Here is a 24,324-nt window from a genome sequence, read left to right on the forward strand (position 1 = left end):
GTGTCTTCCGATCTAAAATGAGTTTCTTCTAGGCAGCATAGTGATGAGTTTTGTTTTTTTATCCATTCTGCTACGCTGTGTCTTTTGATTGGGGCATTTAGCCCATTAACATTCAGGGTAACTATTGAGAGATATGAATTTAGTGCCATTGTATTGCCTGTAAGGTGACTGTTACTGTATATTGTCTCTGTTCCTTTCTGACCTACTGCTTTTAGGGTCTCTTTTTGCTTAGAGGACCCCTTTCAATATTTCCTGTAGAGCTGGTTTGGTGTTTACAAATTCTTTCAGTTTTTGTTTGTCCTGAAAGCTTTTTATATCTCCTCCTATTTTCAATGATAGCCTAGCTGGATATAGTATTCTTGGCTGCATGTTTTTCTCGTTTAGTGCTCTGAATATATCATGCCAGTTCTTTCTGGCCTGCCAGGTCTCTGTGTATAACTCCGCTGCCAATCTAATATTTTTACCTTTGAATGTTACAGACTTCTTTTCCCGGGCTGCTTTCAAGATTTTCTCTTTTGTGCTAAGACTTGTAAATTTTACTATTAGGTGATGGGGTGTGGTTCTTACTGATTTTGAGGGGGGTTCTCTGCACCTCCTGGATTTTGATGCTTGTTCCCTTTGCCGTATTAGGGAAATTTTCAGTAATTCTCTTAAATATACTTTCTGCTCCCCTTTCTCTTTCTCCTTCTTCTGGAACCCCAGTTATTCTAATGTTGTTTCGTCTTATGGTGTCACTTATCTTTCAAATTCTCTCCTTGTGGTCCAGTATTTGTTTGTCTCTTTTGCTCAGCTTTTTTATTCTCTGTCATTTGGTCTTCTGTATCACTAATTCTTTCCTCTGCCTCTTTTATCCTAGCAGTAAGAGCCTCCATTTTTGATTGCACCTCATTAATAGCTTTTTTGATTTTAACTTGGTTAGATTTTAGTTCTTTTATTTCTCCAGAAAGGGCTTTTATCTCTCCAGAGAGAGTTTCTCTAGTATCTTCCATGTCTTTTTCGAGCCCAGCTAGAACCTTGAGAATTGTCATTCTGAACTCTAGATCTGACATATTACCAATGTCTGTATTGATTAGATCCCTAGCCTTTAGTATTGCCTCTTGTTCTTTTTTTTATGGTGAGTTTTTCTGCCTTGTCATTTTGTCCAGGTAAGAATATATGAAGAAGCAAATAAAATACTAAAAGGGTGGCAAAGACCCCAGGAAAATGTGCTGTAACCAAATCAGAAGAGACCCCAAATCAAGGGGGAGGGGGGGAAGGGGATAAAAAGAAGTTCAGAAAAAAAAATTTTTTTTGAAGAAAAGAAATAAAAAATATTAAAAAGGAAGAAATATATATATTAGACTGGTGACTAGAACAGGGTCACCCACTTAATTTTGGGAGTATTTTGGTCTCTTAAAGGAAACTACATCCCAAAATTTTAAAGAATGAAAAACATATAGAAGGGTAAACACAATGAAGGGATGGAATATGCCTAAAAAGATGAAAAAAAAAACTTTTTTTTAATTTCTAAAAAAGGAATTGATAAGTAAGTTAGTTGAGAGAATAAAGAAGAAGAAAGTGGAGAGATTTTGCTCGGGCTGGGGACTAGAACAATCCTGGAGCTAGATTTAGGGTATATTTTGATCTATTAGAAGAAGTTTTACCCCAAATGTTTTAGAAGAAAAACCCTATGTGTACACAAAAAATAAAGTTATATACAATGAAGGATAAAATATGACTATAATAATGAGGGTTCAAAGAAGATTATTATTTTTTAAATAAAAGGTATTGTTAAGATAAACTAGTTAAAAAATGTTAAAAGAGGAAAGGGTAAAAGTTAAAAAAAATTTAGAAGAAGAAAAAAAAATTAAATTAACTGCAAGACTAAAGAATCACGGTGAGAAAGCCATGAATTCCATGCCTTGCTTTCTCCTCCTCTGGAATTCCGCTGTTCTCCTTGGTAAGTGGACTTGGTCTTGACTGGATTTCTTGTTGATCTTATGGGGGAGAGGTCTGTTGTAGTAATTCTCAAGTGTCTTTGCACCAGGCGGAATTGCACCGCCCTTTCCAGGGGCCGGGCTAAGGAATCCGCTTGGGTTCGTTTTCCGGAGCGTTTGAGAGTTCTGGAGGACGGGAATGAAAATGGCGGCCTCCCAGTCTCTAGCCCAGAGGAACTGAGAGTTTTGGGCCCCACTCCTCAGTGCGCCCTCAGAGAAAAAAGCGTTCAATCACTCCCGTCTCTCTGGCCTCTGGCTGCGCTCGGAGCTCACCCAGCCTGTGACCAGTTCAAGGTAACCCCGAGTTGAGAGCTCACTCCTTGGCTCTGTCTCTGTAGCCGGCTTTCCTGCTCTGATACCTGCAAGCTCTGCGACACTCCGACACCCCTGATCCTTCTGTGACCCTGCAGGACCTGGGGCCACGCTGACCCCACATGGGCTTCACCCCAGTTTAGCCTCTGGAGCAATGTCCCTCAGTGTAGCAGGATTTTTTTTTTTTTTTTAATTTATTTGACAGCGATCACAAGTAGGCAGAGAGACAGGCACGGAGTGAGCGGAGAGTCCAATACGGGGCTTGATCCCAGGTACCTGGGATCATGATCTGAGCTGAAGGCAGAGGCTTTAACCCACTGAGCCACCCAGGCGCCCCAGTGGAGCAGACTTTTAAAAGTCCTGATTTAGTGCTCCGTTGCTCCGCTGCTTGCCGGGAGCTGGCCCCTCCCCCCGCCGTCTATCTTCCTGTCGCTTTAGATTCAATTCTCCGCTGTCCTTCCTTTCAGAAAGTGGTCGATTTTCTGTTTCTAGAATTGTTGCTCTTCTTCTCGTCAGTCTCCTGTTGGATTTGTAGGTGTTCGCAGTGGATTGATAAGGTACCTAGCTATCTCCTGCTACTTGATGTAGTCTCAGCCTGCTACTTCTCCGCCATCTTGACTCCTCCCCTTGGATTTTTTAATATTAAACTATCCTCATATAACTAGAATAAAACCCAGGTTGGTGGTTGTTTATAGTAACTTTTATAACATTTTCGCATTTGATTTGCTAAATAATATTTTATTTAGAATTTTGAATGTATATCCATGAATGGAATGAGTCTATAACTATTCTTTCTCCTATATCTTTGGGTTTGGTATCAGGCTTATCTTTGTAGGATGGATTAGGGGCTGTTCCCTCTTTCTTTTGAGGAAAAGTGTTTTAAGTGTTTTAACTGGGGCAGTCTTTTAAAAAATTTTCTTTAAATTAGTTAATATATAGTGTATTATTAGTTTCAGAAGTAGGGTTCAGTGACTCATCAGTCTTATAACACCCAGTGCTCATTATATCACGTGCCCTCTTTAATGTCCATGGGGTGATAATTTTTTGTTGTTTAGTAAACTCCCTGCAAAACCATCTGGATCTAGAGTTTTCTTTGTAAGAATTTTTTTTTTCACATTTACAAATTAACCTTTGTTTTTTTTTTACTGAAGTATAGGTGACATACTTTGTTATATTCGTTTCTGGTGTACAACATAGTGATCTGACAATATTATACATTACTCAGTGCTCACCACAATTTAGTATAGTCACCATCTGTAATCATACGTTATTAATATTATTGACTATATTTCCTATGCTGTACTTTTCATCTCTGTGACTTATTTATTTTACAACTGGAAGTTTATAGCTCTTAATCCCCTTCGCCTATTTTGCCTGCCCCCCCCCCCCCCAACCATATCCCCGCCAGTAGCCACCAGTTTGTTCTCTGTATTTAAGGGTCTGGGTTTTTTTGTTGTTATTTGCTTTGTTTTATAGATTATACGTCTAAGGGAAGTCATGCGGCATTTGTCTTTTCCTGTCTGACTTATTTCACTTAGCATAATACCCTTTAGGTCCATCCATGTTGTTGCAAATGACAAGATTTCATTCTATTTTATGGCTGAGTAGTATCCATTGTGTATGTATACTGCATCTTTATCCATTCGTTCTATCAGTAGATGCTTTGGTTGGTTCCCTCTTTTGGCCATAGTAAGTAATGCTGCAATAAATACAGGGGTGCAAATATCTTTGTGAATTCATGTTTGCATTTTCTCTAGATAAGTACCCAGTAGTGAAATTACTGGATTATAGGATATTTCTATTTTTCACTTTCTGAGTAATATCCATTCTGTTTTCCGCAGTGGCTGCCATCAATTTGCATTCCCATCAACAGCCCATAGGGGTTCCCTTCCACATTCTGACCAACGCTTACTATTTCTTGTCTTTTGGATACTAGTCATTCTGACTAGTGTGAGGTGATATCTCATTGTGGTTTTGATTTGCTTCTCCCTGATGATTAGTGATTTGAGCATCTCTTCATGTGTCTGTTGGCCATTTGTATCTCTTTGGAAAAATGTCTATTCAGGTTCTCAGTCCATTTCTTAATTAAATTGTTTGGGTTTTTTATGTTGATTGTATAAATTCTTTATGTATTCTGGATATTAACCCCTTATTGGATATATCATTTGCAAATACTTCTCCCATTTACTGGGTTGCCTTTTTTGTTTTATTAATGGTCTCCTTTGCTGTGTAAAAGCTTTTTATTTTGGTACAGTCCCAGTAGTTTATTATTGCTTTTGTTTCCCTTGCCTGAGGACATATCCATAAATCTCTTGCTAAGGCTGATACTGCCTGTATTTTCTTCTAGGTGTTTTGTGGTTTTGGGTCTCACATTTAGATTTGTAATCTAGTCTGAGTTTATTTTTGTATATGGAGTAAGAAACTGATCCAGTTTCATTGATTTGCATATAGCTGTCAAGTTTTCCCAACACCATTTATTGAAGAGACTGTCTTTTCCCCATTGTATCTTCTAGCTTCCTTTGACATAGATTAATTGACCATATAAGTGTGGGCTCTCTATTGTGTTCTGTAGATCTATGTGTTTGTTTTGTGCTGGTACCATACTGTTTTGGTTTCTACTGCTTTTTAAAAAAAATTTTATTTATTTATTTTAGAGAGAGAGTATGTGCAAGTGGGGGAAAGGGTAGAGGGAAAGGAAAATAATCAGACTCCATGCTGAGTGGGGGGACCTGATGTTGGGCTCAATCCTAGGACCCTGAGATCATGACCTGAGTTGAAGTCAAGAGTTGGACGCTTAACTGACTGAGTCACCCAGGCACCTTGAATACTACAACTTTGTAGTTTATCTTGAAATCTGGGACTGTGATACCTTCAGCTTTGTTCTTTCTCAAGATTGCTTTGGCTATTCAAGGTCTTTTGTGGTTCTATACAAATTTTAGGATTATTTGTTCTGTGAAAAATGCTGTTGGTAGTTTGGTAGTGATTACATTGAATTGGTAGATTCCTTTGAGCAATGTGTACATTTTAACGAAAGTGATGTTTCCAATCCACAAGCATTGTTTGTGTCATTTTCAGTTCATCAGTGTTTTATAGTTTTCAGAGTGTAGTAGATCTTTCACCTCCTTGTTTAATTTATTCCTAGGCATTTTATTCTTTTTGGTACAGTTGTAAGTGGGATTTAAAAAAAATTTCTCTTTCTGCCCCTTTATTATTAGTATATAGAAACATAACATTTCTGTATATTAACTTTGTATCCAGCAAGCTTACTGAATTCATTTATTCTAATAGTTTGTGGTGGAGTCTTTAGTTTTTTTCTATATATAGTATCATGTCATCTACAAATAGTGATAGTTTTACTTCTTTCTTACCAATTTGGATACCTTTTCTTATTATGTTTGATTGCTAGGACTTCCAGTACTATGCTGGATGGAAGTTGTAAGAGTGGACATTTTTGTCTTGTTCCTGATCTTAGAGGAGAAGCTTTCAGTTTTCATCACTGAATGTGGTATTAGCTGTTGGTTTTTCATATATGGCCTTTATTATACTGAGGTATGTTTCTCTAAACCCACTTTGTCGGGAGTTTTTATCATGAATGGATGCTGTATTTTGTCAGATGATTTTGAGATGATCAGATGGTTTTTTCTTTGTGCATACTGAACCACTCTTGCATCCCTGAAGTAAATCCCACTTGATTGTGGTGATTGTGGTGAATGATCCTTTTAATGCATTGTTGAATGTGGTTTGATAATATGTCTGTTGATGAAATTTGCATCTGTGTTCATCAGGGATATTGGCCTGTGGTTTTGTTTGCGTGTGTGTGTGTGTGTGTGTGTGTGTGTGTGTGTGTGTTGGTTTGATATCAGGGTAACGCCGCCTTTGTAGAATGAATTTGGAAGTTTTCCCTCGTCTTCTAAGTTTCTTGGAATAGTTTGAGAAGGGTCAATATTAAATCTTTAAATGTTTGATAGAATTCACCTATGAAGCCATCTAGTCCTGGACTTTTTTTTGTTGGGAGTTTTTGATTACCTGTTCATTTTCAATACTAGTAATCAGTCTGTTCAAATACTCTATTTCTTCCTGATTCAATTTTAGAAGATTACATGTTTCTGGAAATCTATCTGTTTCTTCTAGGTTGTCCAGTTTGTGAGCATGTAATTATTAGTAGTAGTTTCTCATGCTTTGTATTTCTGTGAGGTGGGTTGTTATTTCTCCTCCTTCCTTTCTTTTCTGATTTTATTTATTTGAATTCCTTTTTTTTGTTTTTTGTTTTGGGTGAGTTTGTCTAAATGTTAGTCAGTTTTATCTTTCAAAGAACCAGCTCTTGGTTTCATTGTTTTCTTTCTTTCCTTTTTTTAGTCTTTAGTTCATTTGTTTCTGCTGTAATCATTATTATTTTCTTCTATTAACATTAGGTTTTGTTTGTTCCTATTTTTCTAGTTCCTTTCGGTGTAAGGTTTTTGTTTTTGTTTTTGGTAAGGTTTAATTATTTGTGATTTTTCTTGTTTTTTGAGGTAGGTCTGTATCAGTATGTACTTCTCTCTTGGAACTGCTTTTTTCTGTGTCCCAAAGATTTTGGACTATTTCATATTTTCATTTTCCTTTGTCTTCATTTATTTTTTTAATTCCTCTTTGATTTCTTTGTTCACCTATTGGTTGTTTAATAGCATGTTTTTTAGCCTCCCTGTGTTTGTGGGGTTTTTTTTTTTCTAGTTTTTTTTTTCCTTGTAATTGATTTCTAGTTTCTTACTGTTGAGATTTAAAAAGATGCTTGATATGACTTCAGTCTTAAACTTATTGAGACTTGCTTTGTAGCCTTACATGTGATCTTACATGGATCATAAAATGTTCCATATGCATGTGAAAAGAATGTGTGTTCTGTTTGTGGTTGGAATGTTCTATATATATCTGTTAGGTCCATCTGGTCTAATATGTTGTTCAAAGCCATTGTTTTCTTGTTGATTTTCTGTTTGGATTATCTGTCTATCTGCTGATATAAGCGGGGTGTTAAAACTCCTTATTTTTAATGTATTATTGTGAATATCTCCATTTATATCTGTTAATTTTTGCTTTATATATTTAATACTCGTATATTGGGTGCATAGATACTTATAATTGTTATATTCTCCTTTTGGATTGACCCTTTTATCATTTTGTAATGATCTTTGTCTCTTGCTACAGTCTTTCTTTTAAAGTCTGTTTTATCTGATGTTTATATTTCTACTCCAGGCTTTATTTTCACTTCCATTTGCATGGAATATTTTTTTCTGTCCCTTCGCTTTTAGTCGGTATGGGTCTTTAGGTCTAAAGTGAGTCTCTTGTAAGCAGCATATAGATTGGTCTTGTTTTTTTATCCACATCACCTTATGTCTTCTGCATTTAGTCTTTGAATATTTAAAGTAATTACTGATAAGTATGTACTTAATTACTTTGTTTATTATTTTCTGGTTGTTTTTGTAGCTCTCTGTTCTTCTTTGTTCTCTTTCCTTATGGTTTAATGGCTTTCTTTAGTGTTATGCTTAGATTATTTTCTCTTTATTTTTTGTGTATCTAGTGTAGGTGTTTGATTTGTGGTTACCATCGGGTTCATATATAACATCTGACATGTATAGCAGGCTATATTAAGTTGATGGTTGCTCAAGTTCAGGTACATTCTGAAAGCATTAAATTTCTATACCCTCCCTCCACATTTTACATATATGATGTCATATTTTACATCTTTTTAATTGTTTATCTCTTGACTGATTTTTATAGATATAATTGATTTTACTACTTTTTGTATTTTAACCTCCTTGTGGTTTTAAAGTACTTAATCTACTATGTTTACTATATGTTTGTTTTTATTTGTGTAATTAGATACCTTTTATTATTTTCTTCTAGTTATGCCCTTTCTTTCCATTTAATTAATTTCCTTTAACATTTCTTATAAAGCTGGGTTAGTGGTAATAAACTCCTTTAACTTTTGTCTAGGAATCTCTCTCTCCTTCAATTCCAAATGATAACCTTGTCAGGTAGGGTAATCTTTTTTTTTTTTTTTTTTTTAGATTTTATTTATTTATTTGACAGAGAGAGAGATCACAAGTAGGCAGAGAGGCAGGCAGAGAGAGAGGAGGAAGCAGGCTCCCTGCAGAGCAGAGAGCCCAGTGCGGGGCTCGATCCCAGGACCCTGAGATCACAACCTGAGCCGAAGGCAGCGGCTTAATCCACTGAGCCACCCAGGCGCCCCAGGTAGGGTAATCTTGGTTGTAGTTTTTTTCCTGTCAGTACTTAGAACATACTATGCCACTTTCTTTTGGCTTGCAAAGTTTCTACTGATAAATCAGCTGATAGTCTTGAAGTATTTCCCTTGTATATAGGTATTTCCTCTTCCTGCTTTTATTTATTTATTTTTTTAAGATGTATTTGAGAGAGACAATGTGTGAGTTCAGGGGTAGGGGAGAGGGAGAGAATATTCAAGCAGACTCTCCGCTGAGTACAGAGCCTGACCCAGGACTTGATTTCATGACTCGTGAGTTTGTGACCTGAGCCAAAACCAGTAGTCAGTTAACTGACAGAGCCATCCAGGTGCTGTTACTCTTACTTTTTAAAAAATCTCTATTATTACTTTTGCCATTTTAGTTATGTATCTTGGTGTGGATCTCCTTCGATTCATCTTGTTAAGGGTTGTCTGTGTTTCTTAGACCTATATGTATGCTTTCTTTCTCAGATAAGGGGAATATTCAGCTGCTGTTTCTTCAAATAAATTTTCCAGCCCCTTCTCTCTCCTTTTTTAGGGATCCCTATCATACGAATGTTGTTAACTATTAATGATGTTGCAGAGTTCTTCTAACCTATTATTTTTTGTTTTTCTTTTTGTTCCCTTTTTTTTTTTTTCTGTTCAGCTTGGTTACTTTCTATTATCCTGTCTTCCAGATCATTGATCCATTCTTCTGTGGTTTCTAATCTGCTGTTGATTCCCTCTAGTGTATTTTTTTCATTTCAGTTATTGTGTTCCTCAACACTTTTTAAATTATTTTGTATCTCTTTGTTGAAGTTTTCACTGAATTCATCCATTCTTTTCTCAAGTATCTTTATGACTGAATCATTATGACTGTTACTTTGAACTCTATGAGAAATGTTGTTGATCTCCATTTTTACTTGGCTCTTTTTCTTGTCTTGTTCTTTCATTTGGGTTATAGTCCAGTGCCTTCTCATTTTGTTTAACTCTCTCTGTTTGTTTCTCTGTATTAGTTAGGTTAGCTGTATCATGGTCTTGAAAGTAGTAGCCTTGTGTAGAAGTCATGTGTTACCCTGTAGCACAGTCTCCCCCGGTCACCAGAACCAGGTGCTTCATTGGTGTGCCCTGTGTGAGCTGTATGTGCCTTCCTGTTGAGACTCAGCCACAGTTGCTTTGGACTTGCTGGTGGGTGGAGCTGACCTTCAGCCCAACTGGCTGTTGTTGGGATACTGGGCAGAATTTGAGCCCCACATGTTGAGAGGCCTAGCTGCAACTTGGTGGTTGTGGCTAGCACTCAGCCTAGTTGTCTACAGTTAGCCTCTACCACCGCTGCAGGTGCACTGAAGGGAAGGAGCTTGCTGTGGGTGCAGCCAGCTAAGAGGCCTGGCTGTAGAAACTGTGGGTGGGCTGATGTATGGTGTTGTCTCCCCAACTTCTTTTTTTTTTTTTTTTTGTAAATATATAATGTCCTTTATACTTCAGTTTTCTTTTTTTTTTTAATTTTTTTTAATATTTTATTTATGTATTTGACAGAGAGAGATCACAAGTAGGCAGAGAGGCAGGCAGAGAGAGAGAGAGAAACAGGCTCCCCACTGAGCAGAGAACCCGATGCGGGGCTCGATCCCAGTACCCTTAGATCATGACCTGAGTCGAAGGCAGAGGCTTAAACCACTGAGCCACCCAGGCGCCCCATCTCCCGAACTTCTTAGGGCAGGAGTCACTTTGGAGTGGTACCAGTTTTGGCAGGGGCAGCCTGATTGGGGAATACTGGGGTGGGTAGCAGTGTAGATGGGAGAATGTTAGAACTGTATCCGTTATCTAGACCAGAGAGTGGAATAGAAATGGCACCTACCAACAGTATAGTTCCTTAAGAAATCTCCTATAGCTCCAGGCCCCTCTAGCATATGTTCTAAGATTAGTCAATAAATCTTCACATATACCCCAAGTGCTTTTCAAACTGCTGCTTCTCTGCTATGTGTCTACCAAGTTACTTAGTGTGCTGGTTCTTTAAGGGCAGGGACTCAGTTTCTTATTGCCTTCTAGCTCTCCAGGGGTAGCTCTGGTGATTTTTAATGTTCTGAAGTTAAGCTGGATAATTTTCAAAGCCATACATTATGGGGACTCATCTTCCTAGTGTGAGTCCCCAGGGCTGGGAGTGCCTGCTGTAAGGTCTGATCCCCTCACTCCTCCTTGCTTGTCATGTCCCTCCCACCTTGTAGTAAGTTGCTTGGTTTTGGTTCCAGACTGCATCTCTGTCCCTTCCACATTTTTTGATGTGGTTTCCTCTGCAACTAGGTGTGGAAGATTTATTCTGCCAGTCTTCAGATTATTTTCAGAGTTAGTTGTGTAGATGTAGTTGTTGCCTTGGTGTGTCTGTCCATGGGATGAGGTGAGCTCATGATCCTCCTACTCTGCCATCTTTCCAGTCTCTAACCTTTTGCCATATCTTAGAGTGCTAGATTCCAAAGCAGAATCTTTTGTCTCAGAGTTTGTTTGTTTGTTTTTTTTTAAGATTTCATTTATCTACCTGACAGAGAGAGATCACAAGTAGACAGAGAGGCAGGCAGAGAGAGAGAGAGGGAAGCAGGCTCCCTGCTGAGCAAAGAGCCCGATGTGGGACTCGATCCCAGGACCCCGAGGTCATGACCTGAGCTGAAGGCAGTGGCTTAACCCACTGAGCCACCCAGGCGCTCCTGTCTCAGAGTTTTTTAAATAAGATTTTTACACTGCCAGTAGTTTTTTTAGTAAGATATTTATTTCTTCTAAATCAGTTGTGGATTATTTTTTCAGAATTATTGGAAGTAGCTCTTGACAGTATTTTCTTTAAAAAACTTACTTGAAAGAACTTTTAAGTTTACAAAAGAGTTGCAGAGCTAGTACAGAAAGTTCCTGTATTATACTCCTGTTATCATCGGACAACCCATGGTGTATTTATAAACATTAGTACAGAACTGTTAACTAAACTACAAATTGTATTTGCATTTCCCCAGTTTTTTCACTTATGTGTTCATTCTGTCCCAAGATTCAGTCTAAACCACAGCATCGCACGTAGCTCTCATGTCTCTTTTGGTCTCCTCTACTTGGTGGAGAATTCTTTTCATTGTCTTTGTCTCTCATAAGTTGACACTTTTTAAAAAAAATAGTGATCAAGTATTTTGTAGTGTGTCAGCTTTGATTTCTTTGATACTTTGTCATGATTAGACTGAAATTATGGCTTAGGGGAGGAATTCCACATGGTGATATATATGCCCTTGTCATCATATAATAGCAAAGAGTAGAGAATATCTATAATACTTTTTAAATTGTGATAAACTTTAATAACTTGGTTAATGTATTATTTTCTTTTTAATTCCCATCTGGAATAGTTTCTTTCATAATATTATGTGCCTCTTTTTTTGATGACTTTTGTGAGAGGTTTGTGTATTTTGTTGCATTTTTTTTCAGAGAATCAATTGTATCTTACTGATCTTCCCTATTATATCTTTTTTTTTTCTATTTTATTATTCTGTTCTTATTTTTCTTTTCTTTCCTTCTTCTGGGAGACAAGAGTGTTTTTAGATTGGGCTGAAATGGACGTGACTTCGAACTCTTTTACCAGAGTATTTTTTTTTACTATAATCTGTGGTATTCATTTAGTTGAGATATGAGTATATAGTATGGAGGTTGAAGAGGGTTTTTTTTTTTTTTTTTTAAGATTTTGTTTATTTATTTGACAGACAGAGATCACAAGTAGGCAGACAGGCAGGCAGAGAAAGAGAGGATGAAACAGGCTCCTTGCTGAGCAGGGAGCCCGATGTGGAGCTCCATCCCAGGACCCTGGAATCATGACCTGAGCCGAAGGCAGAGGCTTTAAACCACTGAGCCACTCAGGTGCTCCTGACGAGGGATTTTTAATGTGAGACAATATGTAGAATTCCTGATACTTAAAAATTGTTTTTCTACATGGTAGTCTCAGTTAAAGGAAATGAAGACATTAATAATTTACTTAGCTTACTGTAGCTTATTGTAATTACTTAGAGCTCCGTTAATAATTTTTAAAAATATTTAGAAATAACAATAAGAAATACTAGTTGAATAACTGCTCATGTTTCCTACTGCAAATAATGAAATTTATGTTTTAAAAAAGAGCGAGTAGGAGTAAGAAGTAAAATAAAATGAAAATTGATCGAAAATTACAAGTTCACCAAATACCAGAGTGGAGTAATTTATTCCCCAGGGAATATCTTTTCACACTTCTGTGATTTAGCTGCCAACTATTTCCTTTGAGGCTGAAAGAATTTTGTCTAAATCAGTTAACTAAAAGAGAGTGTTAACAATACCCATTTTATATTGCTGTTGTGAAGATGAAATAATATGTTTTGTATAAAGTATTTACTACAGTGCCTGAGGCATAATAAGATACAATAAGTGTCAGTAAAATTAGTGTCTAAGTGTAAACTTTGTATGATAATTCTCTAAGGCAATCCAGCTTGTGTAGGTATTCTTTTTCTTTTTAATTTTTTTAAGTTTTTATTAACATATAATGTATTATTAGCTCCAGGGGTACAGGTCTATGAATTGTCAGGTTTACACACTTCATAGCACTCACCATAACACATACCCTCCCCAATGTCCATAACCCAACCACCCTTTCCCTACCCCACTCCCCGCTGGCAACCCTCAGTTTGTTTTGTGAGATTAAGAGTCTCTTATGATTTGTCTCCCTCTGGATCCCATCTTGTTTCATTTTTTTCCTTCCCTACCCCCACACCCCCACATTGCCTCTCAAATTCTTCATATCCAGGAGATCATATGATAATTGTCTTTCTTTGATTGACTTATTTTGCTCAGCATAAGTAGGTATTCTTCTTTAAACAGGTTCTTATGTAGAGCTTGTCAAGACAGCTTAACCTTTTAACACTTGTTAATGGATGCAGAAAACATATATCTGTTATTCTTCAAATGTTATGTACACACACACACACACAAATATATATATATATATATATTTAAGGTTTTATTTATTTGATAGAGACAGAGAGAGAGGGAGAGAGGGCAAAAGAGCACAAACAAGGGGAGCAGCAGAGGGAGAAGGAGAATTGTACTCCCAGCTGAGCAGGGAACCCATGCAGGGCTCGATCCCAGGAACCTGGGATCATGACCTGACCTGAAGGCAGATGCTTAACTGACTAGCCACCCAGGCTCCCCAAATCTGTAATGTATTTATCAGGTTGAAATACCTTTAGGGTGATTTTTTTTTCCTTCATCCTTGGGGGTTATGCTGTTCTACTTTTCAAATTCTTGACAAAATGTTCATAGATGTGTTCATAAAAATGATTATCGACCTCCATGGTCTTATTCTTTCTTGATTTCTTGACCCCCACCTCCTTTTAAATTTTAAGCAACCCTGTCTGAATTATTTGTATGAACATAGATTGGTGATCAGGGCATTCTAATTTCCTTCACATACTCTGTTTCATTGGATTCCTTACCTGTAAAATAAGGAAGGTTGGATCAGCTGACTTTGGAGGCCCCTTTCAACTTGAAATTTCTGTTTTCCAATATATGGTTTTATATGAGGTCTAATTAGATTTAAGCTGTCATAAACAGGATGATGAGAAAGCATGATAATAAATACTCTGTAACAAGAGACTGGTAATTGCCAAGAGCACAAAGAAATGTTGAAATAAACGAGTGCAGCTGAAGAAAAGATTGTACAGAGAAAAGATTTCAGAGTAGAGAATATTAGCGAGCAAGCAATCCTTAACTGATAGAACTGTTTGTTGTTTTTTTTTTCCTGCTTAGATGGTTCTCACTTAGTGCTAAAATTATTTAATGCAGTCTGAAAGGTTATTTTTATCATTATGATGGCTAAGAGTTGCTAAAATAAAAGAACATGTGTTTTTCTTAATTCTTAAATACTTAGTATATTGTTTGCACTTAGATACTCAACATTTATTAAGTACTGGTACTTTAAAACTGTGTTCCAGCAACTGTCTACATTTCATTTTAGCCCTCTGATTCTTAAGCACTGTCCTTTAACTAAAATGCTTGATTCTACCACACAGGTAGTTATCTGATACTAATGGGATAGCTCTTTTCCTACATTTGGGTTAGACAATCTCCACTTCTGTTAATTTTATGATGATTATAATTTTTTTTAACCACAGTTATGTACTTTCTCCCTCTTTCATTAGTGTAGTCTTAAACTCATCAGTAGATAAATAAATTTGAGTGGTACCATTAAAGAGAAGATTACTTCCGAATGTAAGTTTGGTTATATGAAGGTGTATTAGGTGTATTTTATGCTATACCACCACCTATATCTATATCCTATCACCTATATCATTTTTGTATATGATCATACATATAGAACTATCTTACATTTCCTTACTGTAAGAGAAATATATAAAGATTCCCATCCTCAGGGTACCTTCTTGGAGGATTTCAGAAGATTGAAGGCTATTTCAGCCTTTAAAGAAGTTAAAGTTACCTGTCAGGCTAATGGAGTATTTTTCCTTTTGAAATCAGTATCTTCCACTAAGTGATAATTCTAGTGGCGCATGAATGCTGAAATACTTAGCAAACTATAGTTGGGATTTCATGTCTTTTGGAGAAAAGTTGTAATTGGGTGCAGTGGGATTTCTGCAGGAAAGACAAGAAGTCCTACAAGAACACAGAAAGAACAGCAATGTAAAATGATGTAAAGGGAGAAAAGGAGGAGGTCATTGTTAGCTTAAAGATCATGGATCATCTGCTTTTAAGGTATAAACTAGGACTGGTCTCTTTTTGCTTAATTGTGTTCTTGTAAAAGATGGCTTCTCTTGAAATATGTAATCACTATAGAAATAATCCCAGTTTCATGCATTTTGAAAAAAAGTGTTTTAGAGAAATAATAGATTTACAAGTGGAATGTATGTTGTAATTTTTTTTGTTGTTGTTAAGAGGTTCAGTGAAACAGTGGTTAAAAAATTTTTTCATGGTAACACAAAATCTGTACACAAGAAATATAATTGATATTCCTTAAGTAAAGGGTTCTTATATAAGGAAGAAAACACCTGATGTAACCATAGATTGTATATCTGTGTATTTTTCAGTGTTTATTTCACTTGGAAAAATAAAAGTAATTTCGGGGCCTGGGTGGTTGAGTGGGTTAAGCCTCTGCCTTCGACTCAGGTCATGATCTCAGGGTCCTGGGATTGAGCCCCTCATCAGGCTCTCTGCTCGGCAGGAAGCCTGCTTCCCCCTCTCTTTCTGCCTGCCTATTTGCCTACTTGTGATCTCTCTCTCTCTTTGTGTCAAATAAATAAATAAAATATTTTTAAAAAAGAAGATAAAAGTAATTTTATTCATATGCTAACTTACATTAATATAGTAGAATTGCCAACTGGGACTTTCAGTGCAATAACAATCTAAAGTTGTTTATAATTTTAATAAATAAAAATTGTAACTTCATGTATCTAAATGTCACAATGTAAGATTTGAATATTTCCAGTGATACATAAAAAGGCAAGCATAACCAAATAATTGGAAACATAAATATTGTGGTATAAATTTTCTGCAAGAACTTTAGTTTTACTTAAAATTAAAATTGGAGGAGCACCTGGATGGCTCAGTCCATTCAGTTTCCAACTCTTGATTTAAGCTCAAGTCATGATCTCAGGGTCGTGGGATCGAGCCCGATGTGGGGCTCTGTGCTCAGCGTGAAGTCTGCTTGCGAGTCTCTTTCCCTCTTTCTCTCCCCTTCTGTACCTCACCTGCTCATGGTCCCCCTCCCTCTCTCAAATAATAAATAAATCTTTAAAATTAAAACTGGGTATATGAAATTAGAAAAATGAACAAAATAGATATATTTTTAAATGCTGGTAAAAGGCATTGATTAGATATTTAAGGATACTATTGAAAACACTGCATTTTTTTTTTTTAAAGATTTATTTATTTGACAGATAGAGACCACAAGTAGGCAGAGAGAGAGAGAGGAGGAAGCAGGCTCCCAGCCAAGCAGAGAGCCCGATGCGGGGCTCGATCCCAGGACCCTGGGATCATGACCCGAGCTGAAGGGAGAGGCTTTAACCCGCTGAGTAATTCTGTAGTTAATTTTCTAGTTTGAGTACACTCTGAACAAAAATAGAAATTAAAATGAAATTATTTCTTCCCCTTTGAATTTGGAACACTCTGTAACATAGGCTGCTGTGGCTGATTTGTATTTTCTCTGATATATCCATGTGTTTGTTATTCTATTTCTAAATTGTATAGACGTTGGAGATTTAATGAGATTTCATTTCATTCTACAGTCTTAGATAAAGTCTAGCTTTGTAGTCTTTACTCTTCTGTCTCTCAATTCCTGAGAGATATGTTTTAAAATTTCCCAGCTTATTTTTAGATTTATTAACTTTTTTCTTTGCAATTGTTGGTTTTTGTTTCACATCTCTGTTGAATAAATATTAAAATTGGCATTTCCATAGTTCTTTTTATTGCTTTTTAGTACTTTTGTCCATCTTGTACTCTTTTTTTTTTTTTTTATTGTAGCACATATTAATATTGTTATATCAGTTTGCTTTGTACTTTTTGGAGATTTGGGTGTGTGTAACTTTTTAGTGTAAAATATAAAATAGAGAAAACTGTACAACATAATTGTACAACACAGTTGTACAACCTAATGAATTATTATAAGATAAATATTCTTGTTCTTATCACCCAAGTCAAGTAGTAGAACCATGTCAGCCACCCCTGAAATCTTTGCCTGTGTCCCATCCCTTTCCTTTCTCTAAAAGTTTACCACTATCCTGACTTTTAAGGTAATACCTTTCTTCTTTTTCTTATGGTTTTATCACCTATGTGTATATTCTCAGATTCTATAAGAGTTTAGTCTTGTCTATCCAAAAGAACTTTATATGTTTTTTAATCAACAGGTTATAAGTCTTTTAATCAACAGGTTGCTTTTCTGTCCTTTTTCCCTCCTTGTACTTTGTTGGTGAACCCTGATCCTTTGATCTTTTAGACTTTCCCATCCTCTGGATTTTGCTGATTTGCATGAGACACATTTAAATATGTTCCTTTGTCCTCTGTATTTCCTGCAAATTGGTAGCCCAGAGGCTTACTCAGACTCATTGGTTCCCTCTGGCAAAACTGTAGATATTCCATACTGTCTTTTTTTCAGTTTTTTGGATGTAAGCAGCCGCTGATTTGAATACCAACATCTTTTTCTTTATTGTGGTTTGTAAAACTATCATTTTAATTCTGCCATTTAATTTTCATTTTTACCTGGAATTATCTTATAAAGACATGCTTCCCTCTCATCTACTATTTGGTCACCCATTGGTTATACAGGAAGGATAAAATAACCGCTTGTTTCTTTCCTTTTTTTACTTGTCAAGGTAACGAGTTGGTTTCCTGTTATCCTCAGAAAGTGACTAACTCGCTTTTTTCTCCATTATATTGTGATGAACTTATAGATTTAAATACATTTGATTCATTTCTATTCATTGTTTTTATTAAAGTTTAAATTGCCTTTCTTTGTTTAGTTGGCTCATGGTCTTTTTTTTTTTTTTTTAAGATTTTATTTATTTATTTGACAGAGAGATCACAAGTAGACAGAAAGGCAGGCAGAGAGAGAGAGAGGGAAGCAGGCTCGCCGCTGAGCAGAGAGCCCGATGCGGGACTCGATCCCAGGACCCTGAGATCATGAGGCTCATGGTCTTTTTGATATGACCCTAGTCATACTTGCTATCTTCCTTAGTGTCTAGTGTGTCAGGGTGTTCAGACTTATCTTGTACATTTTCTTCCCCAGACCTTATTATTAGCTACTTAATGAAAAACTTAGTTTTAAATACACAAATGACACATAAATGCTTTCTTGAAAAACTTTGAATGAACCAGATTCTTTCCTCAGTCCTTCTCTATCCAGAGGTAATCTCTGTTACTATTTGGTTAACTGTCTTTACAAACCCTTTCCTATGAATTTTTATGTTTACATATAATTATAAGTACAATACAGAGATCATTTTCTTTTTTCATGTGACTTTTTTGTAACTTCAGACAATCATAAATGATACTTACACTTACTAACTTGTTTATTCAATTATATATCTTGATAATTTTTCTGTTAGTACATAGTACATTCTTTTTAAATTGTTACTTAATATTTGATATGGTTCCACCTCATTTGATTAAGCTCTTCTCAGAGTGTATTTGGTTGTTTACAGTTTTACCACTAATATAACTCTTGCTTTTTTTTTGTGCACAAAATGCAGATGTTTGTTTGGAGTTATAAAGTGTGTGCATTTAGAATTTTGCCAGTTTGCCCTCTGAAGTGCTTGTTCTTCCACAAACAGAGTCTGAGAACGCCTCTTTCTTTACCACTCAGCAATCTTGCTCTTGTGCAGTTTTGCCAGTCTGAAGGGAAACCATTACCTTGATTTCCCAGTGCCTTCCTGGCGTGGGAACAGGGGCGAGTAGGAGGTGTTTGTTCTCCAGTGAGGACTGCAGCAGGTGGTCTGGTAGCAGAGGTCTCCCTTCTCTTGGGCTTCACTGCTTCTCACATACCACTTACTGCTCCAGTGGGGACTCACACACAGCTGCTGAGTGCCTTATTTCACAGCCTGGCTTGTGCTCCTGATGACCTAGTAGGTTTGATCATCCTTTGTGTGCCAGCCAGCCTGCAGATTCTGCCACTTCTCTGCCTGTCTGCCTCCACTCTCTTCCCACCCTCTCCTTATCACATACTCTTGTGTATTTTGGTGTGTCGTTTTATTTTCCTACATTACTCAGTCTTCTTTCTATCTTTTTCAATTTCTTTTAAGTCCAAGGGCTACTGTCGACATTGGGGTGTTAAAAAGTGTCCTTCTTGTCATTTCTCAGATTTAGAGTGGGAGCAGGAGACTACATTTAGTTTGCTGGAACCCTACTCTCATTTTAAACATAAGGGGAAAGGAAGGTTTCACTAAGAGATTAAGTTGCACATTGTTATATACCAGTTTCAGGACTTTTCAGAGTTCCAGCCTAACTTTTGATCACTATCACAAATCCGGTCTGCTATTTGAATTAATAGCTCATTTAGTTTTCTTTAAAAGCCTTGATTTTAAAGTCCCAATCAGTGATTGCAGTCTCTTGCTTTATTCTCCTCTGTAATATATTAAAAGTGGTTCCATTTTTCTCCTGTCAGTACTTAAAATAATAGGTGATATTTATTGTTTACTCAGGTACCAGGGACTGTGTTACATGCTTTCTTGGATTATGCTTAGTCTTTACCACATCCTTGCAACCATGAGGTTTAGGTACTTTTATTACCCCCACTTTACAGAAGAGGAAATCTGAGTACCAAGAGCTTAAGAAATGCTTGCCCAAGGTGACATATTAATGCAGCCAGAGCTCAAATCCACGCAGTCTGACTCCAAAATCCTGGCCTTAAGGTCTATGCTAAATATTCCTGTTAGTCCCCATCATCCCAGCTGAGTGGTTTCATTATATTGGCAATTTCATTATGATTGCTCTAGGCATTTTCCACACAGTCCTGTAGATCAAATAATAAACCATATTTCAAAAAATTCTTTATATTCTTTTCTCAAGGTTTATCTTTTGGCACCTCTGTTCTTAGATGAAATTAGAGTTTATTCAGATGACCAGTTTAGTCAGTGCTTTTGTATATTTCTAACAACATTATTTAATGGTTTATTTTCATTATCTGTCAGTCCAATAGAAACGCTGTATATTTATAATGTTTTTATGCAGTTATAAAAATCGGTAGTGATTGAATAATTATGCCACAGAACTTCTGCAGTTGTTAACTTTTTAGGGAGGACAGCTTAGTTATTAAACACTGGGAATATCATTGTTTCTTTTAGACAATATGTTCCCTGATTCCAGCTTATCTGGGCCTTTTGGGATCAGAAACAAATGGCAGGTGTGTTGAGAATATCAGGAATGGAAGTTTTCCTGGTGCTGAGCAACAAGAATAGGATTTGGTAATGAAAAGAATTCTAGGGGTACCTGGGTGACTCAGTCATTGGGTGTCTGCCTTCAGGTCAGGTCGTGATCCTGGGGTCCTAGGGTTGAGCCCTGTTGTCGGACTCCCTCTTTGGTGGGGGGCCTGTTTCTCTCCCACTCCCCCTCTTTGTGTTCCCTCTCTCACCGTGTCTCTCTCTGTCAAGTAAATAAAATTAAAAAAGAAAAAAGAATTCTAGGTAACCTGATTTTCCAAATATTCACGTTTCTCATTCTTGACTGATTTTTATTTGATCCTGCAAAGTTGAAAGGGGAAAAAAAAAACCCAATGTGTTTCAAATAGATAAGATCGGTTAGATCATTATTTCACCAGATTTAATTTGGGTTTGGGAAGGAACTAATAGAAGATGAGTAGAGGAAATGAGCTCACTCTGTGTGGCCTTAGAGAAACTCGTTTTTATTAGTAATATCATAATGTAGACTTTGTATCTGAGATTCTGTGTTCAGAATTACTCTACCCATATTAATTCATGTACAAAAAACTTTCTGCAGGCTATTCAGATAATTGAGGAATGATACAGAGGCAGGGTGGGACAATGTTAGAAAGTCTATATCATACCTATAAAGAACAAGAAGTTTTTACTATGGAATAGTGATAATATAATTCTTGTTGCTCTCTTTGTAAAATAATCATTAATTCAGAGAAAAAAACATTTTAAAATGAAAGATTGCCAGTAGGAAGGTTAACAACTGCATAGTGGTTTGATTAGAGCAATAGTACTGGAGTCAGAAATTCCCAGCTTGGGGCCAGTAGTTTTAGGCAAACTTTTTTCTATTTCATTTTCCTCTTTCTATAATTAGAAAGCCTGATACTCAGGTACATTTCTTATAGTGATTAAAACTTGTGTTACTCATAGTGCCTTGGCTAAATAGGAAGTTACCAAATGTCACATGAATAATTGAGATGATTTTAGGTTCCTTTGCAATACAGAAACATATCTCATTAAATTTCTAAAAAGAAAAATACCTTCATGTTTGAAGCAGCTCAGTGGCTCTAGCAGATCTCTTAAAGAACAACAGGTATTAGTCCCTTCAGTGAGTGATAATATATAAAGTATACCTTTGAGGAATATGTACTGTTAGATTATAGTGGTTCAGACTAAATTCTCAGACCAAATCATCTAATAATAGAGTTTTGGTAAATGAAATTCAGATATTCTTAACTTACTGGACTCATGTCTATTCTAAAATTAAATAAGTAATCATTCTAGTGTCAATATAACCAAATGTATCAGTGTAACAATCAAAGCTATTATTTATTGAAATGACATATGAGTATGTTAACTATAAGTATTATTTTTAAGCATCAAGCATACATTGACCTTTAAAATGCTTTGTAATTTGATTAGATTAGTAGAATAAGCAGCCGTATTTTGGCATACTTTGGTGTTTTCCCATAGATAATTTGTATTCTCAATATTTTTTTTTGTTATATCTTGTTCTAGTGATCGTGGTGGAGAAGACCCAAACCAGAAAGTAATCCATGGGGTTATTAACTCCTTTGTTCATGTTGAACAGTATAAGAAAAAATTCCCCTTAAAGGTAAAAAGCCTCCTATAAAAACATAATCAGACCTATAATTTCTTAAACTACCTGTTCTAATTTTTTAAATGTGATTTTAATTGATTTATTTAGTTTTATCAGGAAATCTTTGAGTCTCCCTTTCTGACTGAAACAGGAGAGTATTACAAACAAGAAGCTTCAAATTTATTACAAGAATCAAACTGTTCACAGTATATGGAAAAGGTGAGAAAGAACATATTATGCTAACTGCATCATCTCATATATAAGACATGATTTTATTTAACATTTGTTTTAGGTAATTTTTTTTTTGTTGGAAAAGGTTTCTTTCTTACTCTGAATTATAGTTAATATGCAATACCTATTGATAAATCATTGTTCTTGCTATGGCATTCTCCATGGGAAAAAGTTCTATCCAATTTTCATCATGGTTGATGCTTCTTGATAAATCCTGATTACTTGATTTGCTTGTCTTTAAAATTAATACTCACATTCTTGGCAAAAGAATAAATGATATCTGTGTTTAGCATAGAGGCTAGGTATTTGGGTTTTTATCTTTCCTTCTTTAAAATGGAAGGAAAAAATTAATAATTCTGAATACTTGGATAGGTTACTATTTTGATCTGTTCAGTTTTTGGAAGACTGAGAAAAACCTCCACAAGAAATTTTAATTACTCCTTAAACCAACACATATTGATTGCTATTTTAAAAATTCCATGTATACTTTTTTTTAGTAAAGAAATAATTCTGTTATAAAGTCAGTCATCGTATAAGATGTATTAAATTTTTAGCCAGGTTTTTTCATTTACAATATTGAATTCCAGGCATTTTATTATACAATGATTTTTTTTAGTTTGTTTAGCCAAGAAGATAATGTGTTTCAAGTGGAATAGCAGTAGAGTGGCCTCCATAGGTCACAGGTCAAGAGATAACAGTACATTGTTATATATTCCACAAAACCCAGATCTAGAAGTCTGAGTTGTTTAATTCTTTTCTGCTGTTGTCACTGATTAGCTCTAGGACCTCAAGTTAAGCCTTCTAGGACATTTTTCTCCATCTATTAGGTACAGGTTACACCAGGTCAGTGGCTCTTAGCTTTAAGCCTTTTTGCTTCTTAGACTCTTGTTAAAGGTTCTAGATCCAGTCCTGAAAAGTGCACATGGATTATCAGTTTTATATATATATACACACACACATACATACATACATACATACATACATACATACATACATTCCATGTTATATTTGGCTCTCAAAAAGAAGCTCTTGACAAAAGTATTATATATTCCACTTACATGGAATTTCTCTCTAGAATATGGAATATCTAGAATAGGTAAAGACAAGAAATTATTGGGAGGAAAGAATGAGGAATTATTGTGTAATGGTTACAGAGTTCTTGTTGAGTGTGGTAAAAAAGTTTTAGAAGTAGACAGTTGCACAACGTTGTAAGTATAATTAATGCAACTGAATCACACACTCAAAAATGGGTAAAATGGTATATTTTGGGTTAGATATATTTTACCATAGTTTAAAAACCACTAATAATGTAACATACCCCAAGCCATTGAATTATATTTTTAAGTGGGTAGATTCTACAATAAATAAATTATATCTCAAACTGTTAAAATAAAGGCCACTGGAAATTATGTTTGGGAAGTAGCATTTGTAAGCGTAGTTCATTTAACAGACTAATGTAGTCTTCCTACTTCTCTTTTTCTATTTTACCTGTACTTTCAGCCTTTTCTCCCCAGCTGTAAGTGCTTTTATAGCTCTTTGAAGCCCCGCATTGAGACACTCCACTCTTGTCTACCTTTCTTTTGATATGCACCCGTCCCCTTCCATTATCATTAATTTTTTTCCTTTTCTCATCCTTCATCACCTCCCGACTCTCATTCCTGTTGCATTTAGTTAATCCATAAACATTAAATCTGTAAATGACTAATAGGCATAATCCTTTTAAAGGATGTTTTTCTTTCAAAAGCAAAAGTTTTTGACAAAAATTACTTTCTTAGTTGATTAAATATGCACTGAACATCTTTCAGTCCAGATACCTTCTTGTCTGCCTTTGGTTTTTGTGACTTTGTCCTAGACTACTGGCTCCACAGGGGAGCGTAGTAGGAAAGATAGGATGGTGAGTCTCTCTTCAGTCTTTGCTTCATTTTCATCAAAAGGTATCTGAGAGGTAACCAGGAATGATGTACTATTTCCCCTTTCAACATCACCTTCCTTTCCAGTATTACCTTCTTATGCCCCCGCAAACTCAGCAATATTCTCTAAGGCTAAACTGTGCATGGTTCTCTGGGACCATTTGAGTTCAGA

General features: G+C 36.0%; 1 protein-coding gene across 4 annotated transcripts in view; it reads left to right on the top strand.

Annotated features, from left to right (window-relative positions):
• CUL2 (cullin 2) overlaps positions 1 to 24,324 on the top strand; it is a 108,423-nt gene that overhangs the window by 60,937 nt on the left and 23,162 nt on the right. For all 4 annotated transcript variants that reach the window (XM_046013326.1, XM_046013327.1, XM_046013324.1 and 1 more), the window contains exons 7-8: positions 21,930 to 22,026; positions 22,120 to 22,230. In XM_046013326.1, the coding sequence (XP_045869282.1) occupies positions 21,930 to 22,026; positions 22,120 to 22,230 (208 nt within the window). The remainder of the gene's footprint in view (positions 1 to 21,929; positions 22,027 to 22,119; positions 22,231 to 24,324) is intronic.

The sequence above is a fragment of the Meles meles genome, chromosome 7 (assembly GCF_922984935.1).
Source record: "Meles meles chromosome 7, mMelMel3.1 paternal haplotype, whole genome shotgun sequence".
Taxonomy (NCBI): Eukaryota; Metazoa; Chordata; class Mammalia; order Carnivora; family Mustelidae; genus Meles; species Meles meles.